Consider the following 26,675-nt stretch of genomic DNA (forward strand, 5'->3'; position numbering starts at 1 on the left):
CCAAGATTAACGACAGCATCATCTAATAAGTCTACATAAGGATTTATAGTTTTGTTTTGAATACAACGATTTTTTAAATAATTTTTATTACAGAAAGAAAGTTATTAACAGAGTATGCTATTCAGGGTGCCTGATGTCACAGATTTTGGGGTCACCGCGGAATGCAGGATGCTTGTAAGTCACTGGCATGAATCCTGCAATGAAACCACACTCCTGTTAGTTTTAGTAAATTAACTCAAGATCTTCCTTATCAAGTCATAGTCTTTGGTATCTTACCCATTATTTGAGCCCTTTTAATGGCTTTAGAAATGTTTTTCTGTTTCTTCCCACACAAACCTGCAAAGATACGGATGTCTTTCAATTGTAAAGTTTACCTGACAAATCAATTGCTCTGTAAGCAAGTCCCTCTTTTTATTAAAGTAATTTGCCTGCCGTGCTAAGCCACTTGACCGAACAGAAATCAAGGTTAACAAACAAAATAATATAAGGTGATACCTTTTAATGTGACTAGCTTAATACATTTCTTAACTAGCTTTCAGGAGAAAATACTCCCTTCCTCAGGTCAGAGGAGAATGAGCAAATGATGACAATTACCAGAAAATAAAAGTAAATCATAAAAGACCCAGCGATAGTGGGGAGGAGGAGGGAGCAGGGGCTTTGAAGGGTGATCAGAAAGTGATAGGCCATTTAAATTTTTGGCTCATAATCAGTTAAGAAGCTTAATCCTTCAGTCCTTTCTTGTCAGTTTGAAGGGTCTGATCATTCTAACTTTAAAAGGCATATGTTTCTGGATTTTGTTAAATTTTCCCTTTAATTATCCTGATCAGAAGGTCATTGATGCAATGATCTGGTTCCAAAAAGTGAGCCCCATGGAGGTGTTGCCTTGGTCTTCCCTGTTGTGATTTATCTTGGGTCTGCGTGAGTTGTCTCTTGCCTTTAAGGTCTGGCCTGTCTCATCAATGCAGCATGCATGTTCTAGTGACGCCACAGCCAATTTGGGTTTTCAGGTTATCCGCAATGAATCTTCATGAGATACAGCTGCACACATTAGAGACCCCATTTATGCAAATTTATCTCATGAAGATTCATTGTGGATAGCCTAAATGCCAGATTGGCTGTGAAGTCACCAGGATAGGTCTAGGAAGCCATGCTTTACCAACAGAAACCTGCCTCAAGTTGTTATAATTGCTTTAAAAAAAAAATGCATTTGAGGAAAACAATAACCAATAGGAAAATTAGGCTGGACTGTGGACATTTTATCAGGAGTAAGCAAACCTAAAACCTAACTGCCCACCCTATTCAGTTCACCATGAGCAGTGTGAATTTTCTGTCTTGGCTACAGAACTAAGGATGAATTGGGGGGGGGGTGGGGGGGTGCAAGAACAGACAAAACAGTGTAACATTTCTAGCCATGATACAGTATATTTACATTGCAGCAGGCTTCTGAAGATAAAAGGTATTATGTAAAAATGAAACCTTTTTGTTGCCTGTGGGAGGCTAGTCTACAACTTAAGTTACATCTGCTTGGGTTATTGGTAATCAAACACTCACTTTTAGCACATTCAGTTACTGCACAATAAAAACACATTGAACAGGGTTATTCTCTCAGGATGTGACATCATAAGACAAAGCCTTTCTGTTGTCACTTCCGGAAAGAATCATCCAGAGCCCTGAATTCTTTTTTTTTGGCTGGGGGAAAGGGAAACATTTTGATGTCTTTATTATGAAGAAGCAGAATTTGATTGGTGGCAGACTTAATTTGAAGGACATGATTTGTTTGTTTTATAACCAGACACTTATTATAAAGGCATTTCTTATAAGCAGGGACAACTCTAGTTTTACTATATGACCCAGCACTTTGAAATATCATAGTCTGTAGTTGTTCAAAGATCAATATACCCAAGAACATGGAAATTACCTGTTATATGTCTGCCATAAATACGCCCTGTGTATGGTGAAATGAACTGAGACAGGAGCTGTTTGGAAAAAGCAAAAAAAAAAATCCAAACTATTTATAATCACTTTTAATAAAAGCAAAATAAGACAGTCAAACTGGCAAAGCTTGGTCGTGATAGGTAAATATAAGATCCTACATTTTTCATTAAATGTAGGGATTGTACTTTTGCTGTAGCCAAACTAGTTTTTCATTGCTGATGATCAAGTTTGTGTAACTAAGCAAAAACAGAACTTCCCATACAAGCGCAAGCAAAGGCCATGCAGTTGGAAGACTGCATTCCCTATCCAGCCTATCCCAAAAACTCACTCTCTCTTGAGAGCTCCTCCAAGAACAAAGACTCCTCTTCCACGCAGCTTTAGTTCTTAAAGTAGCAATGGCTGCTTCAGAGAGATTCAAAATTACTTTTTAAAACCGCTTTCCTTACCTGCAAAGGATTTCTTCAGTCTCCTACGAATTTTTCTTTTTAATTTAACTTTGAGAATTAGGCATTTTCTGTTCAGTCCAAGGACCCAAGGATGGAGGGGGATGTGGGCCAAGCTACATTCTTTGGTTTTACTCAGGCCTTTCTGTCATCTCTTTACACCCTTCCCCTCCCCTCACCTCATCTTTGCTCTTCCGGTCACAGCTTCCCAAACCTATCCTAGTGACTCCACAGGTAGTAGGATTTTCATAGTATCGATAATGAACATGCATAAGATATATCTGCATACATTAGAGACCCCCATATAAACAAATTTCTCACATGACGAAAGATCATGGATAACCCGATAAGCAGATTGGCTGCGAAGTCACCAGGAGAGATTTGGGAAGCACTGCTTTATCCAACAGAAACACTCAATAATACTGCAAATTAAAAAAAAAGAAATAAAGAGATATGAGCTTGTAGCCACATTTAAAGTAGATCCTCCAATTAAAAAAAAACAAACCCCACAAATGAGGTTGGCCTGATGGCCCAGCCGCAGCCCTGTATGCTAGAGTCCATTTCTGGAGCTGGTTCCAGCAACCTGGGCTGCAAGGGTGGCATTCTCAGCGCCTGAGATAGAGAGAGCCCTGGATGGAAGGGACCCCACCATCTGTGTCTCTTGAGTAAGGGCTGTTGCTGTGCTGGCCAGATGGGGTGGTGTGGAAAAGTGAGGAACATAGCATGGAAAAGTTTCAGTGGCTGCAAATGAAAACTCACAATGAGGAGTGGGGAAGGTGCCAACCAGTAAAAAGAATAAATCGTTAAACTTTTTCTAATTCTCGGTGACCTGGGAATGAAAGGACTGTCTGCATTATTTAGCAAGAGGGGTCCAAAGGACCCGGCATTCATATTTGCTTGTAATTGAGCAAGTAATTAAGTACTAAAAGAATCAAATTAAAAGCCGAGACATTATAGATCCAGTCAGCTGCCTCTCCCACACAAAGCACAGAAGGAACGAACTGTTTTAGGCCTTACAGGGACGTTTACTGTGGCACAGTCCTTCCATTGTATCGCTACTCTCTTACAAATGCCTATGGCTTCCTTTTCTTGCGTGGAGAAAAGCAAGTTTGCTTACCGTAAAACGGTGTTTCCATAGATAGCAGGATGAATTAACCATGCTGTCATGGGAACTGCCAATCAGGCCCAGGAGGCGGAGCTTCTTAAGTGATGTCAGAGCTTTGCTCTGAGGCTGCGCGTGAGTTCCCGCGAAGGAGTCGACTCTCCTCAGTCTGTGATTAAGCAAGCGTGGTCGTAATGCGGAGTCAACTGTTCAGGGAGGTGGGTGGGTCAGCATGGCCAATTCATCCTGCTATCTACGGAAACACCGTTTACAGTAAGCAAACTTGCTTTTTCCCGTCGATAGCAGGGCTGAATTAGCCATGCTGTCATGGGAGTCCTAAGCTCCACAGCACACTGAATTAATTAATACTGTCTCATTCTTCAGGCAGTGTGATGAAATTAGTGACAGTTGACTGTTAACTCTGTGGACAATGTTTGTAGAATAATTCTTCCCAGTTTGGCATCTTCCGCAGTCTGTTGGTCTAAACAGTAATGGGAAGTGAAAGTGTGGAGAGAGGCCCTCGTGGCAGCTTTACAAATGTCCAGTGGAGCCACGTGTCAAAGATGGGCCAATGAAGTTGCCACTGCACTGCATTGTTGTTTTTCAAAACAGAATTGTATACATTGGGTGATCCAGCTAGAAATCGTATGTTTTGCTACTGGAAGACCCGGAGCATTGGGATTGAATGAGACGAACAGCTGAGAAGATCTGGCTTGCAAGTTGGTTCGTTGTTTATAGTAAGCCAATGCTCTTTTACAGTCTAAGGCAGCACTTCTCAACCGGTGTGTCACGACACACCAGTGTGTCGCCAAGCACCGGCAGGTGTGTTGCGTGCTCCCGGTCTCTCCCACTGCTCTTCCTTCCCTGCTGCCATTGCCACCGAGCTATCAGCACGTTCAAGCCCAGTGGGAACGGCAGCGGTGCTAGAAGAAGCTGTGGCACCTGCGGCCGGCCTTTTCTTCTTCCCGGCCCCCCCTCCCCCCCCCCCGTGACCTGGAACAGGAAGTGATACACAGTGCGGTGCGCGGGAAGGAGAAAGAGACGTGCCACGTGTAAAAGTAGCTGCGGCGGCAGCAGCATCGCCCCCCAAGCAGTCGAAGCAGCCGGTAATCGGGAAAGGAGACAGCAGCATGAGCCTCCCGCGGCCGATGGGATTCTTCTTTCTTGGCCTGCGGGGGCTGGAGGAGGGAGCTGCTACAGCTACCATTTGTGCTCGGGGGGGATGGGAGAGGAAGTGAGTGAGAGAGAGAAAGAGAGAGAAGCAGCCAGCCTGTGTGTAAGTGAGAGAATGTGTGTGTGATTGAGAGAAACTGGTCAGAGAGCTGATGTATGTGTATATGTGAGAGACAATGAAAGTGACTGCTCAGGGAGGTGACTGTTGTGTATATGAGAGATTAGTCAGGGAGGTGACTGATGTGTGTGTGAGTGAGAGAGAAAAAGCATGGAAGTGAGAAATCTGGGTATGTGAGAAAGCATGGGAGTAAGAAGCCTGGTGTTGTGGGGGTGTATGTGAAAGAAAGCATGGGAGTGAGAAGCCTGATTATGTGAGAGAGAGCATGGGAGTAGGAAACCTGTGTGTGTATGCATGCATGAGAGAGAGACTGGTTGGTAAGGTGATGGTGTATGTGAGAGAAAGAGACTGGTGTGTGTGAATGTGAGAGAAAGAATGTGATTCAGGGAATGAGAAGCCTGTGCACGTGGAGAGTGAGCATGGAAATGAGAAAGAGACTGGTGTGTGTTTGTGTGTGAGAGAGAAAGAAAGTGATTATGGGAATGAGAAGCCTGTGCATGTGAAGAGTGAGCATGGGAGTGAGAAACCTGGGTGTGTGTGAGACACAGCATGGGAGTGAGAAACCTGTATATCTGAAAGAGAACATGGGAGTGGGAAGCCTGTGTATGTGTGTGTATGCATGAGAGAGATCAGGTGACTGGTGTGTGTTTGTGTGTGTGTGAGAGAAAGAAAGTTATTATGGGAATAAGAAGCCTGTGCATGTGGAGAGAACAAGCATGGGAGTGAGGGATTGTTGAGTGTGTGTGTGTGTGTGTGTGAGACAGAGAAAGTGATTATGAGAGTGAGAAGCCCGTATATGTAAGTAGAACATGGGAGTGGGAAGTCTTTGTGTGTGTGTGACATGAGAGAAACTGTTCAGGAATGTGACTGCTGTGTGTGTCAAAGACTGGGAGATGATTGGTGTGTGAGAGACAGAAACTGGTCATGGGGGCATGCATGACTGGTATGGAGTGTGTGTGAGAGACATGGGCCCTAAGGAAGAGGACCATGAGTATAGAGCTTAGCCTCTACTTCTGCTTCTGGTGTGTGCTGCGGCCTGCATGGAAGAGGAGTAAGAGAGCTGCTGGAGGGAGTAAGTAAAGGTGGCTTTTTAAGTTTATTTTTCTTGATTGACTGCCATTTTAATTATTTAATATTATGTGATGTGTCTGCTTTTTTGAAATATTTTATTGGTGTTTGGAGAAGTTTTAATAGTTTTATGAGTTTTTAATTGTTGGATGTTATTCTGTTCATAGCTGTTTTGAAACATTTATTCTGCTTATTAGTATAGTTTTACAATTATTTCAGTGTGGGGATCTATAGCTGCTTGTTAGTTCTGTTTTCCTAATAAGAGGTCTATTGGTTTTTAGGGCCTGATTTTATATTTGTATTATGGAATACACTCAAACAGAAGCAACCCTATCTATGTGAGGATTAATTTATGTGCATTACTGCAGATCCTGGGAGTATGTTAGGTCGGTTCTGTTTGTGTTACTGAGGTGAGATATTTTACTAGCATGTAAGCATTTGTATCAGTCTTATTTGTTGTATTTTCTCAAGAGGACATGCATTGGTGGTAAACTGCTGTCTTTTCATAAGTAGGGCTATTGAGCCTGGAAGTAGAAGGAGTTTGAGTTGCTGTTACTGAGATGACACCAGAACCAGAATATCTTTTTTGTAGGGTGAGTTGTATGGGGAATGTCATAATTCTGCTTTACATCCATTATTGTAGGTCAGGGGGGTTCCCATGGATGCAAACTGTACTTCTACATCTAGCCCCGTGATGGTCCTCCTTGCTGAGGCTACCTGAATAAGAGGCTGTCTGAAAAGATGTCAGTAATGTTGTGAGCTTATGCTTCCCTCTCCCCCTTCCTTTAATCCTTGTTCTCTTAAACGCATTATTTAAGTTGGATAAGTTCTTGGAGGAGAAGGCTATTACCTGCTATTAATCAAGCTGACTTAGGGAATAGCCACTGCTATTACTGGCATCAGTAGCATGGAATCTACTTAGTGTTTGGGTACTTGTCAAGTACTTGTATCCTGGATTGGCCACTGTTGGAAACAGGGTGCTGGGCTTCATGGACCCTTGCTCTGACCCAGTATGGCAACTTCTTATGTTCTTTATTTACTGTTGTTTTTTAATTAATCTTTTTATATGTATAATCGTGTTATTTGCATAAGATGTAAAATGGAGAAGTTTGTGTAATTTTGGGGAGTTCTTGTTGTATTATATCTACTGGAAAATGTAATAAAAATGAATATTAAAAAAAAAAAATATATATATATATGTGTGTGTGTGTGTATAAAACTCTTCCAAGATAAGAGCAAAAGATTACAATAACAAATTACATCTTTATCAGTCATAGCCACCTCAGCTTCCAAGTTGTCAAACTTTAGTCTTGCTTGACCACATCACAGGCCACACTAATACCTTTACATGAGCTGTTTTTGAAAAAAGGCAGCTTTTTTATGTTTGTGAAATGAGCATAAGAACTCAAGATTATCAAATTCCCATGTCATTACCTGAGACAACTTCCTTTTAAATTCTAATTGCAAAAGCTTATAAAATGTTTACAAGGCCTCCTGCACAGCTTCCATCTGCAGCCCTAATAGAGGCCCTGATATAATAAGACTGAGTAAAGCATGTACACTAAACTTCAGTGCACATTTTCTTTACTCAGATGCTAAACATATGCAAATGCATTGCTATTTAAAAAAACGTACACAAACCTAAAAATGTGTGCCAAAAAATGAACTGCATGCATAAATCAGGTTTAATGCACACAAACCATGCTTTATGTTTATAAAACAAGATTTATGAATATGGTTTAGAACAGCGATTCTCAACTGCTGTGTCACCAAGCACCAGCAGGTGTGTTGTGCATGCCCACTGGACTAGCTGCTCTTCTCTTCCCCTTCAGTACGAGTGAGTGCAGTCATCTTTGCACTACTGTCATTGCCATCTGGGCTGTCAGCATGCTGAAGCCCGGTCAGGAACAGCACCAATATTAGTGGGAATTGGCAACTGCAGCATGGCCTTTTCTTCTTCCCGCCCCCGCGGTCCATAAGAGGAAGTGATGCTCTGCGGGGCGTGAACGAAGAAGAAATGGCCATGCTGCATTCAAATTAGCAGCAGCATTGGCCCGAGGAGCAGCGTGGGCCCAGAGAAAAACAGCTGACAATTCACAATGGGAGACAGCTGCATTAGCCCCCCCACGGTTGATGGGATTAATTCTTGGACTGCAGGGGCTGGAGGAGGAGGCTGCTGCAGCTCCCAGTTATGTCTGGGCAGGAGGGAGACAGTGAAATTGAGAGTGAGCCAAGGTTGTGTAATTGGGAGAGAGAGAATGTATGTGACTGAGAGATTGTTTTTAAGTGAGTGAGATCATGTGTATGTAAATGAGAGAGAGCATGTGATGTATATGTAAGTGAAAGAGAAAAAGCATATGATGAGAAACTGGTCAGCGAGTTGGACTGGTGTGCATGTAAGAGAAAGAGAGACTGGTCAGGGAGGTGTGTGTTTGAGAGAGATTGATCAGGGAGGTGACTGGTGTGTGGGTATGTGTGTGAGAGAGGGAATGGTGAGGGAGGTGACTGTGAGAGACAGAGACTGGTCAGGGAGATCAGTGGTGTGCATGTGAAAGATATCAAGGAGGTGACTGCATGTGAGAGAGAGATTGGTCAGGGAGGTGATTAAGTGTGAATGTGTGAGAGAGACTGGTCAGGGAGCTGACTGGTCTATGTGTTTGTATGAAAAAGAGGCAGAGATACTGGTCTTGGGTCCTAAGGAAGAGGACCATGAGGACAGAGCTAAGTAGCTCCTGCTATTTCTGGGGTGTGCTATTGGCCTGCAAAGGAAAAGAGTAAGAGAGTTGCTGGAGAGGGTAAGTTAAGGTGGCTTTATAAGTTCATTTTTTGTGATTGACTGCCATTTTAAATATTGGGTATTATGTGATGTGTCTACTGTTTAGAAATATTTTATTGGTGTTTGGAGAATTTTTAATAATTTTTATGAGTTTATAATTATTGGATATTATTCTGATTATCAGTTGTTTTGAAACATGTATTCTCTTTATTAGTATAGTTTTACAATTATTATTTTATATTTCTTGAGGAACATATAAACAGAAATTTGCAGACAAAACCTGAACTGGAAACAGCAAGAAGCCAAACTCTGTATGCAGTGCAACAATGGAAAACCAAAAATATTAGCTTTATGGTCTCTTTATTCTGTATTTGGTGAGAGTCTGTCTGTGCTCTGTATATGTGACCCAAGTAAGAGTATTCTGCAAGCTTGTTCTGAGTAGGGATCTATAGCAGTTTGGCTTCTTCTGTTTTCCTAATAAGAGGTGCATTGGTGTTTAGGGCCTGGCTTAATATGTGTAGTGCTGCCATTTCATAGGTTGGGTTGTTACTGTTTGAGTGTGTTCCATAATACAGGTGTAACTTTGTATGGATTAGTTTGTGTGCATTACTGCAGATTCTGGGAGGGTGTTATGTGCTATATTTCTATTTTCATTTCTCCAGGTTTGCAATGCATTCAGAGTGGCTTTTTTTGGGTTTCCATTCCAGTTTCTGTCTCTGTATTTGTAATTTGGGGTCTTTCTGTATTTGGTGAATATCAGTTTTGTGTGTATGACCAAGATGAGGTATTTTACTAGCATGTAGGCAATTGTATCACTTATTTGTTGTGTTTTCTCAATAGGATATACATTGGTGGTGAATTGTTGTCTTTTCATAAGCAGGGCTATTTCGGTTGGTAGTAGGGAGAATTTGTGTTGCTGTTACTGAGATGACACCAGAATTTTTTTTGTATGGTGAGTTGTACGAGGAATGTCCTAGTTCTGCTCTGCACCCATTGTTGGGTTTCCGAGGGTTCCTGTAGATGTAGAGTGTATGTTTATTTTTAGCCCCGTGACAGTCATGTATTCAGTGTGTCACACACATGAGAACTGCTGTCAGGTGTGTCCCAACAGAAAAAAGGTTGAGAGCCACCGATTTAGAAGCACAAAATATTTATGTGAAACAGTGTTTTGGTTAATGCACACTGTGTGCAGAAAACATGATTTCTGCACATAAAAGTTGTGCACAAAACATGAGTTGGCTCATAGAAGTTATGCGCACAAAGTACAGGACCCCAACACCATGATCTCCAAGCTCAATCCCATAGACTGAGACTAGCTCCAGAAACTTTACCTCTGACCAGATGTTCATTTTCTAGCATTAAGAAAACAGGAGTTAAGCCAGAGAACTTGCACTGGAGGGGGTGGGTGGGGGTGGGGGAAAGAATGGCTAATGCCTTGATTAACATTGGATTTGCATGGAGGAGCACTAAGCTGCATGCGCATTTTTACACGGGGTTGTGTGCATATTTTTGTGTGGAAAATTTGTTGCTATATCTACACATAAAAAGGGTGGCAGAACCACACACTGACATATGCGCACAGCCTCAGGGCTGGACTCTCTCATCTTAGTTGTACTTTGCCATTTTATTTCCCCAGACCAAAGAGGATTCCTGCACCCTAGAACTTCACTTTGGGGCCGATGCAATACAGTGAGTTCAGCCAAGCGCACTGTATAACCAGCAATCAGACCCGGGTTGAATAGGCGCTAATGAATCCCCTAATGCAATAAGGGGATTAGCGCCTATTCAACGCGTGTCCTAAGCGGAATGAGTCTAATAGCGCTAATCACATGCAAATGAATGTGATTGAGGCTATTTGCATTCACTCCAGATGCAAAAAAAAAAAAAGGTGCATCTAGGATACACATCAGGCGCTCAGCAATTAACGCATGCCTGGAGCAGGCGTTAATTGCTGAGCACTCCTTAAACCAGTACAGAAAAGCAGAAAAAACTGCTTTTCTGTACTGCCTCCTACTTAATATCGTTGTGATATTAAGTAGGAGGAAAAACAAAATTAAACAAAGTTTAAAAAAAAAAACACTGGCAGTCGGGTGCAGGAAACAGATGCTTAAATGACAAGCATCTGTTTACTGAACCCCCTGGCTGAGCGGCGTTTAGGAAAACCGACGCCAATAAACTTGGCATCGGTTTTCCTAACCGGTGGATCACCGATGCCGATCAGGTTCGCGTTAGCAAGGAGGCGCTAGGGGCGCGCAAGCAATCCTAGCGACCCCCCTAATTTAAATATTGCATGGCGCCCCCAAGGGGAGCGCATTACGAAAGCGGGCACTGACTGTTCAGTGTCCGCTTTCTACGCACGTTTATTGCATCGGCCCCTTTGAGAGTAACTTTAGAACAGTCAGCCTAAGGCTGAAATCCATGTGTAGAAAGTACATGCAGGGGATCAGTCCAAAGTTTCAAAATGGACTCACACACAGAAGTCCGCTCTGAAAATTAGGAAGTGCACGCGGAACACATGCTCACATGCTGACACTTGCTCAGAAGCAGGGGTAAATGTATAGGCGAATGCCAATATGTATTACTTTCGAAATTATCTCTGGTCCAACTTTGTCCCCCCGCGCCAGGAACACCTTTGAAGTAGGTGCAAAATTGCTTCCACACTTTTAAGCGCACATCCCCTGCAACAGTTTTCAAAAAAATCTATTTATGTGCGTAAAATCACATTTTGCATGCATAAATGCTTTTGAAAATCAGACCCTATAAGGCGGCTCAGGAAGGGTTATCTACAAATACTCTACAAGGCACTCACCTGTGTGTTTTTATAGTCTATAGATATTCCACACAAAATACACTTTTTAGGAAGCTCCTTGTATGGATTTTCCATTTCTTTAGGCTGAAAATACAATCCAAGAAACTAATTAGAAGTGGCACTTTCTCACTGTTTATTTCTAAGACAGCAGTGGTAGCTTTCTAAATTTTTCTTACCAAATCATCGTGATGGAACACTAGACCATCTTGTAAGCTATAGCTCCTTCTCCAGGGCACTGAAACAGAGAGAGAGAGAGAAAAAAAAACCCCAAACAAATCAAATTTGATCTAGTAAAACAAAAAATCCAAGCATGGTTTCAGAACATGTGGCAAATGTATTCAAGGACTCTTCACACTTATGTTTGAGAAGATTCTGGGTATCTTGCTCTAAAATCTTAGTTTAAAGTATTATATTCTACTTATTGTAAAGTTAATCAGTATTACAAATTAATTTTCTAATACAGCCTATAAAATAAAAGTAACTTTCTTTGCACAGTAGGGTGAAATCTAGCACTTGCAAGAGAAGAGAAAGCTGACAGGTAAAATCTACTTTAAAATGGCTGGCTTTTGTGGTTGCTGCTGTAGTATTTAATACTTTAAAAGAGAAGCTTGGTAACCCAGCAGTGTGAGAATTCTTTTAGCCTCCCTTTCTGACACAAAGGCTGTGGATACTATATACCCACCATCAGGGTACAAAAAGCCCTTTCCCCTTGTCCTTGCATACTGCGGGCAGACAACAAAAGATTTTCCTAACACAAATCATGGAACTGACAGCCTTGACCTTGTACTGGGTAAATGGAGCCCAATGGGATTATTCAGACCCTCTTGCTGAGCATACTAACAGCCAAACTGTTCTGATCCGTGCACATCAGCCCTTCACCTCCCATCAAATACATTTCTTGCGGATTTCCACACCCCATATGCATGACTCTGCACTTCTTGGCATTGAATCTCAGCTGCCATAACTTCGACCAGTCTTCCAGCTTCCTTAAATCCCATCTCATTCTCTCCACTCCTTCCGGCGTGTCCACTCTGTTGCAGATCTTAGTATCATCCGCAAATAGACAAATCTTACCTTCTATCCCGTCCGCAATATTGCTCACGAAGATATTGAACAGGACCGGTCCCAGCACCGACCCTTGCGGCACTCTGCTCATCACCTTCTCCAGTGCAACTACCGTATATCTTTTTTGAGATGCGGCGACCAGAATTGTACACAGTATTCCAGGTGCGGTCTCACCATGGAGCAATATAGAGGCATTATGACATTTTCCGTTTTATTAACCATTCCTTTCCTAATAATTCCTAACATTCTGTTTGCTTTTTTGACTGCTGCAGCACACTGAGCCGACGATTTTAAAGAATTATCCACTATGATGCCTAGATCTTTTTCCTGGGTGGTAGCTCCTAATATGGAACCTAACCATGTAACTACAGCAAGGGTTATTTTTTCCTATATGCAACACCTTGCACTTGTCCACATTAAATTTCATCTGCCAACTGGATGCCCTATCTTCCAGTCTTTCAAGGTCCTCCTGTAATGTATCACAATCCGCTTGTGATTTAACTACTCTGAATAATTTTGTATCATCTGCAAATTTGATAACCTCACTCGTTGTATTCCTTTCCAGCTCATTTATATATATATATATATATATATATATATATATATATATATATATATATATATATATATATATATATATATATATTGAAAAGCACCGGTCCAAGTACAGATCCCTGAAGCACTCCACTGTTTACCCTTTTCCACAGAGAAAATTGACCATTTAATCCTACTCTCTGTTTCCTGTCTTTTAACCAGTTTGTAATCCACGAAAGGACATCGCCTCCTATCCCATGACTTTTTAGTTTTCTTAGAAGCCTCTCATGAGGGACTTTGTCAAACGCCTTCTGAAAATCCAAATATACTACATCTACCGGTTCACCTTTATCCACAAGTTTATTAACCCCTTCAAAAAAATGAAGCAGATTTGATAGGCAAGACTTCCCTTGGGTAAATCTAGGTTGACTGTGTTCCATTAAACCATGTCTTTCTATATGTTCTACGATTTTGATCTTGAGAATAGTTTCCACTATTTTTCCTGGCCTGAAGTTAGGCTCACTGGTTTATAGTTAGCTGGATCGTCCCTGGAGCCTTTTTAAAATATTGGTGTTACATTGGCCACCCTCCAGTCTTCAGGTACAATGGATGATTTTAATGGTAGGTTACAAATTTTAACTAATAGATCAGAAATTTCATTTTTGAGTTCCTTCAGTACCCTAGGATGCATACCATCCGGTCCAAGTGATTCGCTACTCTTTAGTTTGTCAATCTGGCCTACTACATCTTCCAGGTTCACAGTGATTTCGTTCAGTTCGTCTGACTCCTCACCCCTGAAAACCATCTCCGGAACTGGTATCTCCCCAACATCCTCATTAGTAAACACGGAAGTAAAGAATTAATTTAGTCTTTCTGCAATGGCCTTTAACCCCTCTGTCATCTAATGGTACAACCGACTCCCTCACAGGTTTCTTGCTTCGGATATATTTAAAAATTTTTATTATGAGTTTTTGCCTCTATGGCCAACTTCAATTCAAATTCTCTCTTCGCCTGTCTTATCAATGTTTTACACTTAACGACAATGCTTATGTTTTATCCTATTTTCTTCAGATGGATCCTTCTTCCAATTTTTGAAGGATTTTTTTTGGCTAAAATAGCCTCTTTCACCTCACCTTTTAACCATGACGGTAATTGTTTTGCCTTCCTTCCACCTTTCTTAATGTGTGGAATACATATGGACTGCGCATCTAGGATTGTATTTTTAAACAATGTCCATGCCTGTTGAACACTTTTAACCTTTGCAGTTGCACCTTTCAGTTTTTTTCTATTTTCCTCATTTTAACAAAGTTTCCCTTTTGAAAGTTTAGGGGGTAATTTTCAAAAGAAGTTACATGCGTAAATGTAGCTACTATTGTAGCAATTTTCAAAAGCCATTTACTCAAGTAAAGTGCACTTATGTGAGTAAATCCTATAGACAAGTCAATGGCATATATTGTAGCAATTTTCAAAAACCCACTTACTCAAGTATTTACCCCAGTAAACCTGGTTTTTACTCGAGTAAATGCTTTTTAAAATCAGGCCCTTAGTGTTAGAGCTGCAGATTTACTTATTGTCCCCCTTCCAGTTATTAGTTTAAATTTGATCATGTTATGATTACTGTTGCCAAGTGGCCCCACCACCATTACCTCTCTCACCAAATCCTGTGTTCCACTAAGAATTAAATCTAAAATAGCTCCCTCTCTTGTTGCTTCTTGAACCAATTGCTCCATGAAGCAGTCATTTACTACATCCAGGAACTTTGTGTCTAGCAAGTCCTGATGTTACATTTACCCAGTCAATATTGGGGTAATTGAAATCTCCCATTATTATTGCACTGCCAAATTGGTTAGCTTCCCTGATTTCTCTAAGCATTTCATCATCTGTCTGCCCATTTTGTCCAGGTGGACGGTAGTATACTCCTATCATTATACTCTTACCCAACACACATGGGATTTCTACCCATATAGATTCTACTGAGCATTTAGTCTCCTGTTGGACTCTATACCCTCCTTTATCCTGTTGGACTCTATACCCTCCCGGACATAAAGTGCCACACCCCCACCAAGTTGATCCTCCCTATCATTGTGATATAATTTGTACACTGATATAGCACTGTCCCATTGGTTATCCTCCTTCCACCAAGTCTCTGTGATGTCAATCTCATCATTTGCTGCTATACACTCTAACTCTCCCATCTTACTTCATAGACCTCTGGCATTGGCATACAGACATTTCAAAGTGTGTTTTTTGTTTGTATTAACAACCTACTTTTCAGTTGTTAGGGATAATTCGGAAATCATTAGCTTCGGTGATTTTTTACATATAGGCACATGGACTATGTTTGCTTTTAATGGAACCTCTCTGTTGGGATGCCCTAACTCTCCTGTTTCATTAGTATCCTTCAAGGATACATTTCTCCGAACCATGCACTGCTGAGTGACTGTCGGCTTTCCCCCTTGTTCTAGTTTAAAAGCTGCTCTATCTCCTTTTTGAAAGTTAGTGCCAGCAGCTTGGTTCCACTCTGGTTAAGGTGGAGCCCATCCTTTCAGAAAAGTCTCCCCTTTCCCCAAAAGTTTCCCCAGTTCCTAATAAAACTGACTCCCTCTTCCCTGCACCATCATCTCATCCACGCATTGAAACTCTGGAGCTCTGCCTGCCTCTGGGGACCTGCACGTGGAACAGGAAGCATTTCAGAGAATGCCACCCTAGAGGTTCTGGATTTCAGCTTCCTACCTAAAATCCTAAATTTGGCTTCCAGAACACCTCTCCCACATTTTCCTATGTCGTTGGTGCCCACATGTACGACAGCCGGCTCCTCACCAGCACTGTCTATAATCCTATCTAGGTGATGCGTGAGGTCTGCCACCTTTGCACCAGGCAGGCAAGTTACCAGGCGGTTCTCACATCCACCAGCCACCCTGCTATCTACATTTCTCATAATCGAATCACCAACTAAGATGGCCAGCCTAACCCTTCCCTCCTGGGCAGTAGCCCTGGGAGACTTGTCCTCAGTGCAAGAGGACAATACATCACCTGGAGAGCAGGTCCTTGCTACAGGATCACTTCCTGCTACACCAGGGTGATGTTCTCCTACTAGGAGACCTTTCTGATCCAAGGCAGCACTGGGGCTGCCAGACTGGATTTGGGATTTGGCTATTATGTCCCTGAAGGTCTCATCAATGTACCTCTCTATCTGCCTCAGCTCTTCCAAGTCTGCTACTCTAGCCTCCAGAGATCGGACTCGTTCTCTGAGAGACAGGAGCTCTTTGCACCGAGTGCACACAACCGATCTCTCACCGGCGGATAAAAAATCATACATGTGACACTCAATGCAAAAGACTGGAAAGCTCCCCTCTTGCTGCTGGACTGCTGCCTTCATCTTAGTTTTATTGAGTTCCTAGTTAAGTTTAGGACACTAAGGGGATGATTAAACTTTCAATAAGGGCTGGTACAATAGTATGATTTAGATAAGACCGTGATTGATTTTTAATCAAAAAGTGTCTCATGCCTAAAAATTAAGGGTTGAGTGGGTGGGAAAGACAGACCCTAGAATTAACTATCTCTGGCTTGCTTATTACCTCAGACACACACAAACTCTAAAGAATATATCCCTTAATTTCACCTTTCACCAAACTTTTATAAGCCCAAACATTTCTGAAAACTATACTTACCAATCTTCTTTAACCACCTATAAATTAATCTTCACTCAGTTAATGGAAGGGCTTGAGTAATGGCGCATGCTTCCAGTCCTCCTCTACTGCAAAGGGTGCGGGGCCTCTGGAAGCTGGGGCTGTGGACGTCAGTCCCTGGATCGCTTGCGGTGACTTCTGGACTCCTCTCCCGGGGGATGCTGGGAGCAGTATGCAGATGAGCCTTCCGGTCCTCCTCTACTGCCACTTTGGTCTCATCAGACTATACAAAACCTTCTCCCACATTGTACAGTGTCCCCTAAGTGTTTCTTTACAAACACTGTGTGGCACATCATATGGCTTTTCTTCAGCAGTGGCTGCCTTCTTAACATCTTCTCATACAGTCCATGTTTGTGAGAAGTCTTGAAATTGTTGAACAGTCAATAATGTCCCAAATCTCAGAGAGCTCTGTAGTTCTTTAAAAGTAACCTTCGGCCTCACAGGTCCTGAAGTGCTTCAGGAAGCACTTCAGGACCGAATATTTCATCTATCTACTGGTGGATCTAAATGAAAGATAAGTGCATACATTTGCTGGTACATTATACACAGTGTCTGCACAAGCAACTCAGCCTTGATTGGAGAAATTGCACCTATAGCAACCTATGATTAGATAAGCCCAGTACTTCACGGGCTTGACCATATAAGCCATTAAGTTTCTGTGGCAATTTATGACGAGTTCCTTTTCCAGCTGAATCCTTGTTTTTTGTGTTTTTATGTCTAAATCCAGGCATGCTTGGTGGTGCCAAACTGTTTCCACTTTACAATGATGAGCTTGACAGTGCCTCAAGGAATATTCAAATACATTGAATTTTTCTTATACCCTTCCTCTGTATCCTTGAATAATGTTATCTTAGAGTTCCTTTGGCAGATCCTTGTTCAGCAGTTTTTTACCTTTGCTTAAAATTCACTTCATACAACAGAAACAACTTGACTCTTCATTCAGAAGTATTCAAATCACCTCAGCTATTATGAATGGACACAGGTGGGCTTTAATAACATACCATACATACTGGGTCAGATTGAGGGTCGATCAAGTCCAGCATACTGTTTCCAACAATGGCCAATCCAAGTTACAGGTACCCGGCAAGTAAGCAAACATTAAATAGATCCCATGCAACTAATGTTAATAAGAGCAGTAGCTGTTCCCTAAGTCGACTTGATTAATAGAAGTTTATGGATGTCTCCTCCAGGAATTTATCCAAACCTTTTTAAAAACCATCTAACTGTCCTAACCGCATACTCCGGCAACGAATTCCAGACATTAATTTTCTCTGATTTGTTTTAAATGTGCTACTTGCTAACCACATGGAGTGCCCCCTAGTCCTTCTATTATCTGAAAGAGTAAAGACCTGATTTACATTTACCCATTCTAGTCTTCTCATGATTTAATAGACCTTTTTCATATCCCCCCTCAGCTGAATCTTCTCCAAGCTGAACAGCCCTAACCTCTTCAGCCTTTCCTCATAAGGGAGCTGGTCCATCCCCTTTATTATTTTGGTCGCCATTCTGTGTGCCTTCTCCAGTGCAACAATATTTTTTTGAGATGCGGCGACCAGAATTGCACACAGTATTCAAGATGGGGTCTCACCATGGAGCGATATAGAGGCATTATGGCATTTTCCGTTTTATTAACCATTCCTTTCCTAATAGTTCCTTACATTCTGTTTGCTTTTTTGACTGCTGCAGCACACTGAGCCGATGATTTCAAAGTATTATCCACTATGATGCCTAGATCTTTTTCCTGGGTGGTAACTCCTAATATGTGTGGCAACCCTATCAGGTCTGGCCACTAAATGGCACTATCCCTGTATCTGGGTATTTAGAACACACTCACAGGCCGATACAGAACGGTGCGCGCCCCGTTTTGGCCACTCGTTTTTGATGCGCTATTCTTACCCCTTATACAGTAAGGGGTAATAGCGCGTGGAAAACGCGCAGCCAAACCCCCCCCCAAAAAAAACTAATAGCGTTCATCACATGCAAATGCATGTTGATGAGCCTATTAATTACTCACCCAAAATACAGAAAGTAAAATGTGTGGTGAAGTTGCACATTTTACTCCCAGAAATTAATGCCTGCCCAAAGCAGGCGTTAATTTCAGATGGCACCGGACAAGAGTACAGAAAAGCAGAAAAAACTGCTTTTCTGTACATCCTCTGACTTAATATCATAGCGATATTAAGTCGGAGGCCCCCAAAATAAAAAAAAAAAGCCTTTAAAAAAAAATCTGCCTGCAGCCCGGAAAACGGACGCTCAATTTTGCCGAACCCATGGCTGTCAGCGGGTTCGACAACAGACGCCGGTAAAATTGTCTGTTGTCAGACCCACTGACTGCTGCCGCTTCCGCCAATAAGGAGGCACTAGGGACGCGCGGGCCCTAATTTAAATACTGAATCGTGCGCCCAGGAGAGGTGCCTGGGTGCACATCGGGAGAGCAAGCGCTCGCCTCGGAGCGCTGGCTCTCCCGCGAAGCTTATTGAATCGGCCTGTTAGAAAGGGAGCCATCCATACCATTCAGTCCCTCCTACCTGGAGATTCTGATTGGATGACTCAGTGCTATTTAGCCCAGCCATTTCAAGACTCAAGGAGTTCAGTTAGAGAGAGCAGCTGAAGAGACATGTACTTTTTACCCACTCTGGTAGGGCCTCCCAGCCTTACCCAAAGGAGCTTTCTTTTAGAAGAGACAGCTCACCCCGTGCACTCCCTGCCAGAGGGTCCTTCTTATAATTTACAGTGAGATAAGACTTTTAAGCCTGGGCCAAGGGGCTTTCTTCAGGGGACCAAAGACCTGTAGTCTACTCTCTCACTAGGTAGGCAAGCACCAGTGATGGATCCTGCTACGAGAGACAGTGAGGGCAGAGAAGCCATACAGATTAAGATTTAAAGCATTTTTGGAACTAAAGAATAGTGGGGAGATTTTGGATTCCCCCTTCCCCACTGGGATTGCAGTGCTGTGAATAGCCTGGTCCCCAGAGTTTTCCACCAGAGAAATCACCTGAAGTAACAGCTAAGGAAAATGAACAACTGAATCCAAGGAAGGCTAAGAGAAGGAGATCCCATCCGAGTTTCCCCCCCAAGGAAACAGAACAGGTTGGGTGTCCATGGGAGAGAAGATGTCTAAAGGTAGGATTTTTGCAAAGCAAATGGGACCTCCTCCACTAGGATTCCCATTGCACAGCCGCTGGGAGAGTTATGCACAATTAAATTCACCAGAGGTCTAAAATAAGGACACCTACCTACATAGAAAGAAACCCTATAACTACAATCAGATGTACACTCAGCTATTTTGGACAATGGACTTTAAGAATCAGTAAACTTTATTTTAACACCCAGTTCTGGTCCTATCTGAGTTCTTACAGCCTTTCACCTCTTGGGAAGCACCTAAAGTATAGCACACACACTGGTGATCTTTCATCATCTGTGCCATAAGTAAGAGCTTCCCCCCATAAAGAGAGTCCCCCCTCAGGGATTTAAGAGTCAGCATGGGAATGACCAGCTAGCTGGAACAGCCCCAGAAGGTATAAATAAGATTGTATGCCCTTAGGAGTACTTCTCCTAAAAACAGGGTTACATATGGAATCTAACATCGTGTAACTACAGCAAGGGTTATTTTTCCCTATATGCATCACCGTGCGCTTGTCCACATTAAATTTCATCTGCCATTTGGATGCCCAATCTTCCAGCCTCGCAAGGTCCTCCTGCAATGTATCACAATCCACTTGTGATTTAACTACTCTGAATAATTTTGTATCATCACCTTACTCGTCTTATCCCTTTCCAAATCAATTATAAATATACTTAAAAGCACAAGTCCAAGTACAGATCCCTGAGGCACGCTACTTTTTACATTTTTCCATTGAAAAAACAGACCATTTAATCCTACTTTTTGTTTCCTGTCCTTTAACCAGTTTGTAATCCATGAAAGGACATTGCCTCCTATCCCAAGACCTTTTAATTTCCTTAGAAGCCTCTCATGAGGGACTTTGTCAAATGCCTTCTGAAAATCCAAAAACACCACATCTATCGGTTCACCTTTATCCACATGTTTATTAACCCGTTCAAAACAAATGTAGCAGATTTGTGAGGCAAGACTTCCCTTGGGTAAATCCATACTGGCTGTATCCCATTAAAACATGTCTACATATATTTGTGATTTTGTTCTTTAGAATAGTTTCCACTATTTTAACTGCCATTGAACTCAGGCTCACCGGTCTTTAGTTTCCAGATCTCTCCTGGAGCGCTTTTTAAATATCAAGGTTACATTGGCCACCCTCCACACTTCAGATACAAAGGATGAATTTAATGATAAGTTAAAAATTTGTATTAATAGGTCTGAAATTTCATTTTTTATTTCTTTCAGAATCCTGGGGTGTATACCATCTGATCCAGATGATTTGCTACTCTTCAGTTTGTCAATCTGGCCTACTACATCTTCCAGGTTCACTGTGATTTCATTCAGTTCAGCCGAATCATCACCCTTGAAAACCATGTCTGGAATCGGTATCTCCCCAACATCCTCTTTAGTAAACATGGAAGCAAATAATTAATTTAGTCTTTCCACGGTGGCCTTATCTTCCATAAGTGCCCCTTTAACCCCTCGGTCATCTAACTGTTCAACCAATTCCTTCGCAGGTTTCTTGCTTCGGATACATTTAAAAAAATTTTATTATCAGTTTTTACCGCTACAGCCAACTTCATTTCAAATTCTCTCTTAGCCGGTCTTAACAATTTTTTACATTTACCTTGACAATGCTTATGCATTTTCCTATTTTCTTCAGATGGATCCTTCTTCCAATTTTTGAAGGATTTTTTTTGTCTAAAATAGCCTCTTTCACCTCACCTTTTAACCATGACTGCAATCATTTGGCCTCCTTCCACCTTTCTTAATGTGTGGAATGCATATGGACTGCACCTCTAGGATTGTATTTTTAAACAATGTCCATGCCTGTTGAACACTTTTAACCTTTGCAGTTGCACCTTTCAGTTTTCTTCTATTTTCCTCATTTTATCAAAGTTTCCCTTTTGAAAGTTTAGCGTTAGAGCTGTAGATGTACATATTGTCCCCTCTTCCAGTTATTAGTTCAAAGTTGATCATGTTATGATCACTACTGCCAAGGGGCCCCATTTCCGATACCTCTCTCACCAAATCTCGTGTTCCACCAAGAATTAGATCTAAAATAGTTCCCTCTCTTAGAATGGGTCTTGATAATTCAATTTTTGGAACCAGAGCTAATTTGGGTTTGCTATGACAAAGGGTTTGAAGACTTACACTATCAAGACTTTGAGGGGGAGGGCTGAGAGGGGTATTTTATTTTTATGTTTCAAATAACATCACAGAAAACATCATCACCTGTCAATCCATATAATATAGATCAAGAACAATAATAAACATAGCCACTGATCTGGGAAAGGAAATGGAGATTTAAATGCCTCGTACAATTCTTCATTTGCTCCAATATATTCATTACCTCCCTTCTCAGTGCTTCCAATCTTTCCGTATGTTCCTTAATCCAAAATGCCTGACTCTGTGCCAATAAATTAATATTTTGTGAGAGCAAAATTCTATCCATAGAGCAAGGATTCACCAGGACTTCCCAAACTGTTCCAGGGTAACCACCGAACATTTCAGTGGGGGAGGGAGAATTTCTTTACTGACCAGCTTGAAGGAAGTTGATGTCACCAACGGCTCTCAAAGTCTCACCATCTGAGCTGAACTTCCTTCTGACTCAGAGCCCTGGCATTCACTCCTCCAATAGCCAGTCTCTATTCTCTCTTCTCAGCCATAGAGGTCTCCTCCTTCACTGCCTCTAATGCTGTTCGAGGGTGCAACTGAGCCTGCTCCCTCCACAGGATCCCTGGCTCCTGCATCATCCAGAAATACCGGGTTACTGGCCATGCTGTGACCGCACTCCCTTCTCAGTAGTGGCATGTGGTCAGGAGGGCTGCAGGAAATATCATTCAAAGTTGACTTGATCTCTTCTCCGATCAAGTCGGAAGTGGAATTCACATCCTCCACACCCCAGAACCTCAATTGGAGCATGAGAAAAGTGAAGACCTAGAAGGGAAAGATCCACACCTTTCCTTTCCTCTCCTCTTGGAAGGCATCATCCTAGAGATTTACGAAGGTAAATGATTAAAAAAGAAATATACAAATTCCCAGTAGGAAGAAGTCCAGTCACCACAGCCGTTCATGCCACTATCATGGCTCTTCCCTTTTTGTTTTGTTCTTAATTACTTTTGGAATATTTCTATTATTTCTATAATTGTTCTTTCACAATTAAAGTGTAGGGTAGTATGTTATGTAGATCACTGAAACGACTAATGCATTTTGATTTACATTTTTTAGACAGCAGAATGTGAAAAATGTTTGGGGTTAGGGTGGAAATTAAAACAAAAAGGAAATGCATGTGCATGTCTGTACTTTTTTTTTTTTGACAAAGTAAAAGTACATACCTAATAGCCTTGCATTGGCCCTGCCCAAAGTATAAGGCCTTACCACCAGCTCACACTGGCAGGAAGCAGGGAAATGCCTCACAGCCTATCTGCATGGGCCTACACAAGCTAGAAGGTACAGGCATGCTTGCATCAACCCCCATAGTCTTTAAGAAGGTGGAGGTGTGTGTGCGTGCATGCATTGGCCTACAGAACTAGGAACCAGCAGCATGCAGCTGGTTCCTAGTTCTGCAGTTGGTACAGAGGAGAAAAACTGAAGCAAAGGGGTGACAGCATTAATTTAATGGGGGATGGATGGCAGCAAGGAAGGGTCGTGATTAATATGGAAAAAATAAAAAAGTACCACTGGAATTACAACCATGTCACTACCACCAAAAGAGAAAGTACTGTACCAGAGCAGCCAATGGTATATAAAGTGGGGAGTTTTAATTCTGAGTATCTGCTCCAGGCACAGAAAAAGCTAGTCCTGGCACTATTCTAATGTACTCCCACTCTACCAATTCAGGAAAAAAAAAAACCTACATTGTTAAGTACCACATCTTTACTTTTAGCAATACCAGACCATGTCCTGGCTACATTGAAAAAGCTACTGTAAAAGTTCAGGCACCAATCCTGTATTCACAATATAAAAGTCTACATCATTTCTCAACTCATTATTGACATGCTATTAAATCTTTCACAATTTAATCTACAATATTTACAAGCTGGCCCCTGTGCCTTGACATTCTACTTCAAGGAGGCTTCCCAAGTGGAGTTAAACTCGTCTCCAGCATAAGAAAATGGGAGACTATCAGGCTTCTTCTGAGATTAAGGTGCTTGACCCCAGGACCGTGCTGAGGATGTTGTTAGGGCAGCCCTCCTATGACCACAAGAGTTACCCAGCAAGATGACGTGAGCAGGAGTATACCGAATCTCTGCCATATACAGGTAGAGAAGTGAAGGAGTATACTATTCAGCGAGTCAGCAGCTAGATGCCTGTTCCTAAAGGGCAGACTCCTGGCCAGCCCTGGGTTTTGGATGTGAATTTCAGTGCATTGTAGGATATGTAGTCCCAAAAGCACAAAAGAAACAGTGATTGATTACCCCAACCATATAATATTCAAAATCAACAAACGATGGGGCAGTGAAGTCTCACATTGTCCAAATGGCAAAATCTTTAAGAAATGTTTATTTGTAGTCGCACAGATGTGTCAGAAGGTGTTACAGGTTTATTATGCGTTTTCATTGCCCCATCGTTTGTTGATTTTGGATATGTAGTCCCGCCAATTCGATTTGAGATCGGATCTACAGACACCAGAGCGGAAAGGGGTGAGTAATCCGGCAGGACCTGAAGTCTACCGCCAGGACAGATGCAAGGCGGGAGACACACAAAGCACGTTCTTTGCAGCCTGCCCATCACTCGCAGAATGCAGAGCGCGTGCGGACTCGCTCGCGCCCCCGTTACCCGGATGTGCAGCGGCTGGAGTCGGCAAAATGCGACGGAATAATCCGCCAACTGCCTGCATCTCCCGAGCAGCAGAAGTCACCGTCCTTCCCGGCTTCCGTCAGGGCCGCCGTCCGACAGACGGAAGCGCAGGCAGCTAACCCTTGACCCCCTTCCACTTTAGCACGACTTCCGCCACACTGAGAGGAGCAGCCTGTAGTCAAATGCCCGCATGTCTTCCCCTGGAAGATTGCTTGTTTTCTTATGGGAGGAAAAAGGCGCTTCGCTTTATCAAATAGAGCTGGACAATGTAACATTCTAAGCCCAGATAATTAACATTGTTTCTCTGTCACAGCGGACAGGCCGTTTGGCGCTTGAAGTCTCTTTAATTTGAAGTAGCGCTCTCCACCAATAAAAGTCGCTTTGAGAACTCCAGGCTTCGGTGTGTGTGCCTGAGGCTGATCTGTGTCTCGTCGTTCATATCTGCTTTCAGATTTAAATAAATCAAGAACATAAGTTGCCATACGGGGTCAAACAGAGGGTCCATCAAGCCCAGCATCCTGTTTCCAACAGGTTGCAAGTACCCAAACATTCATGTCGGGTGTTAACCATTTGTACTATTTGCAGGAGGAGACATTAATAGACAATTTCTACTGTCTGATTTATGTCATTGCTTGACAAAACCACCTAGAACTATGCATTTTGCTGTTATTTAGCAGGATGGCTGACGAAGTACCTCAAGAATAGGGGATAATTGCATTTAGAGCATAGTGGCACCACCTATTCAGATTTATGCCAACAGAGAAAGAAGCAGACATAGATAAGAATTGTTGCTGTTCCTGTTGGCAGAAAGGAGAAGGCAACGGATTATGCCTTGTGAGTGGGCGGCAGGGTGAAGAAGAGGATCATATGGTGGAGAGGGGATAAATAGTGTATTAGAGGAGATGGACTGGGAGAACAAATGCATGGATGTGTGTAGAGGGATAAAGGTTAATTCACTGTACATACCCGGATCAGCCCAGACTCCTGTGTTTTGCGCCCCCCCCCTCCTCTAGCAGATGGAGACAGAAGTTTTCAAAACAAAACTCCGCCTTATATAGGATGGTGCCACCTACAGTCTGGCAGTATTTCTCTGTCTCCAGCAGATGGTGGAGATACAAGGCTTACAGTCTATGCTGATTGCTTAGTGGAGTTTAGAGTTGTGAGTTTTGTGAGGTTTACAGAGTTTTTGGTCGGTAAAATGTTTTTACTTTGATTTAAAAAAAAAAGGAGCAGTTTCTGTCCTGAGCCTCCAAGGGGGATTGTAAGGTCCTGAGGGGACCATCCCCTGCTGGTTGTTGCGGCAGCTGCATTACAGGGTCGAGGGCCCTCTTGTTCCAAGCTAGCAGCTCTGGGTTCGACACCAGGGAGCCCGGTTCACTCTATCCCGTCGGATCAGGACCGTGGACCACTGCTGGGCAAGTCTTTAAAAAAATTTTTTTTATTTTCTTTCATTTTCTGTCAGTGTCACCGGCACTGCGGCTCTCTTCCTTCCCTGACTTGGCGCTTGGGCGGACCGCGATTATTTTTCTATTTTTTTACAGAATTGAATTTTAGCTTTCTCTGGCCTGCTGCCCAATGCCACGCTCGTCTGCGTGCCTCACATGTGGCTCGGCCCGTGCGCATCTTTCTCAGGAGGGGCTGTGCTCGGCGTGTCTTCGCGGCAGGGGGAATGAAGAAAAGAGGACTTATATTCAGACAACAACCAACAAGGACTGAATTTGCACAGGCTGGGTAAACAAATAAGCGTAGGAGTAGCTTGCTTATTGCAGCAGTTACTACCCCTAACCAATTAAGATAGATACTTCACTTAGATGCGGCTCCAGCACTGCTCTCTACATCAATGGCGGGGGTGGAAGGTAACTAGAACCAAAAAGTTACTAATAAGGGCTAAGAGTAACAAATAAGTATGAGAAAAAAATAAATAAGTGTGAAAGCTTGCTGGGCAGACTGGATGGGCCGTTTGGTCTTCTTCTGCCATCATTTCTATGTTTCTATAAGAGCTGAAGGCATTATTGGCCTTATAGTAATAGATGTTGAGGTCAATA

At 42.4% G+C, this 26,675-nt stretch overlaps 1 protein-coding gene across 2 annotated transcripts; it reads right to left on the reverse strand.

Annotated features, from left to right (window-relative positions):
* Nucleotides 1-23: 23 nt before the first annotated feature.
* MRPS18C (mitochondrial ribosomal protein S18C) lies at nt 24-24,767 on the reverse strand. 2 transcript variants are annotated; one of them, XM_029599466.1, is made up of 6 exons: nt 24,610-24,767; nt 11,601-11,659; nt 11,425-11,508; nt 1,919-1,976; nt 277-336; nt 24-194 (listed from the first exon to the last, which is right to left on the reverse strand). In XM_029599466.1, exons 1-6 carry the CDS (start codon nt 24,668-24,670, stop codon nt 118-120), a joined length of 399 nt encoding a protein of 132 aa, XP_029455326.1. In that variant the 5' UTR covers nt 24,671-24,767; the 3' UTR covers nt 24-117. The 2 variants fall into 2 exon arrangements, with proteins under 2 accessions (XP_029455326.1, XP_029455335.1); XM_029599475.1 differs by lacking the exon at nt 277-336.
* Nucleotides 24,768-26,675: the final 1,908 nt, after the last annotated feature.

The sequence above is a fragment of the Rhinatrema bivittatum genome, chromosome 1, assembly GCF_901001135.1.
Source record: "Rhinatrema bivittatum chromosome 1, aRhiBiv1.1, whole genome shotgun sequence".
Taxonomy (NCBI): Eukaryota; Metazoa; Chordata; class Amphibia; order Gymnophiona; family Rhinatrematidae; genus Rhinatrema; species Rhinatrema bivittatum.

What these genes read in the sequence shown, in the direction of transcription:
- MRPS18C (XM_029599466.1), bottom strand. Translation starts at nt 24,670, where the DNA reads ATGCAGGCAGTTGGCGGATTATTCCGTCGCATTTTGCCGACTCCAGCC. An exon ending in TCCAGCCGCTGCACATCCGG is followed by an intron (nt 11,660 to 24,609) that starts GTAACGGGGGCG and finishes TCTCTGTTTCAG; the next exon opens with TGCCCTGGAGAAGGAGCTAT. An exon ending in TTATGGCAGACATATAACAG is followed by an intron (nt 337 to 1,918) that starts GTAATTTCCATG and finishes GTATCTTTGCAG; the next exon opens with GTTTGTGTGGGAAGAAACAG.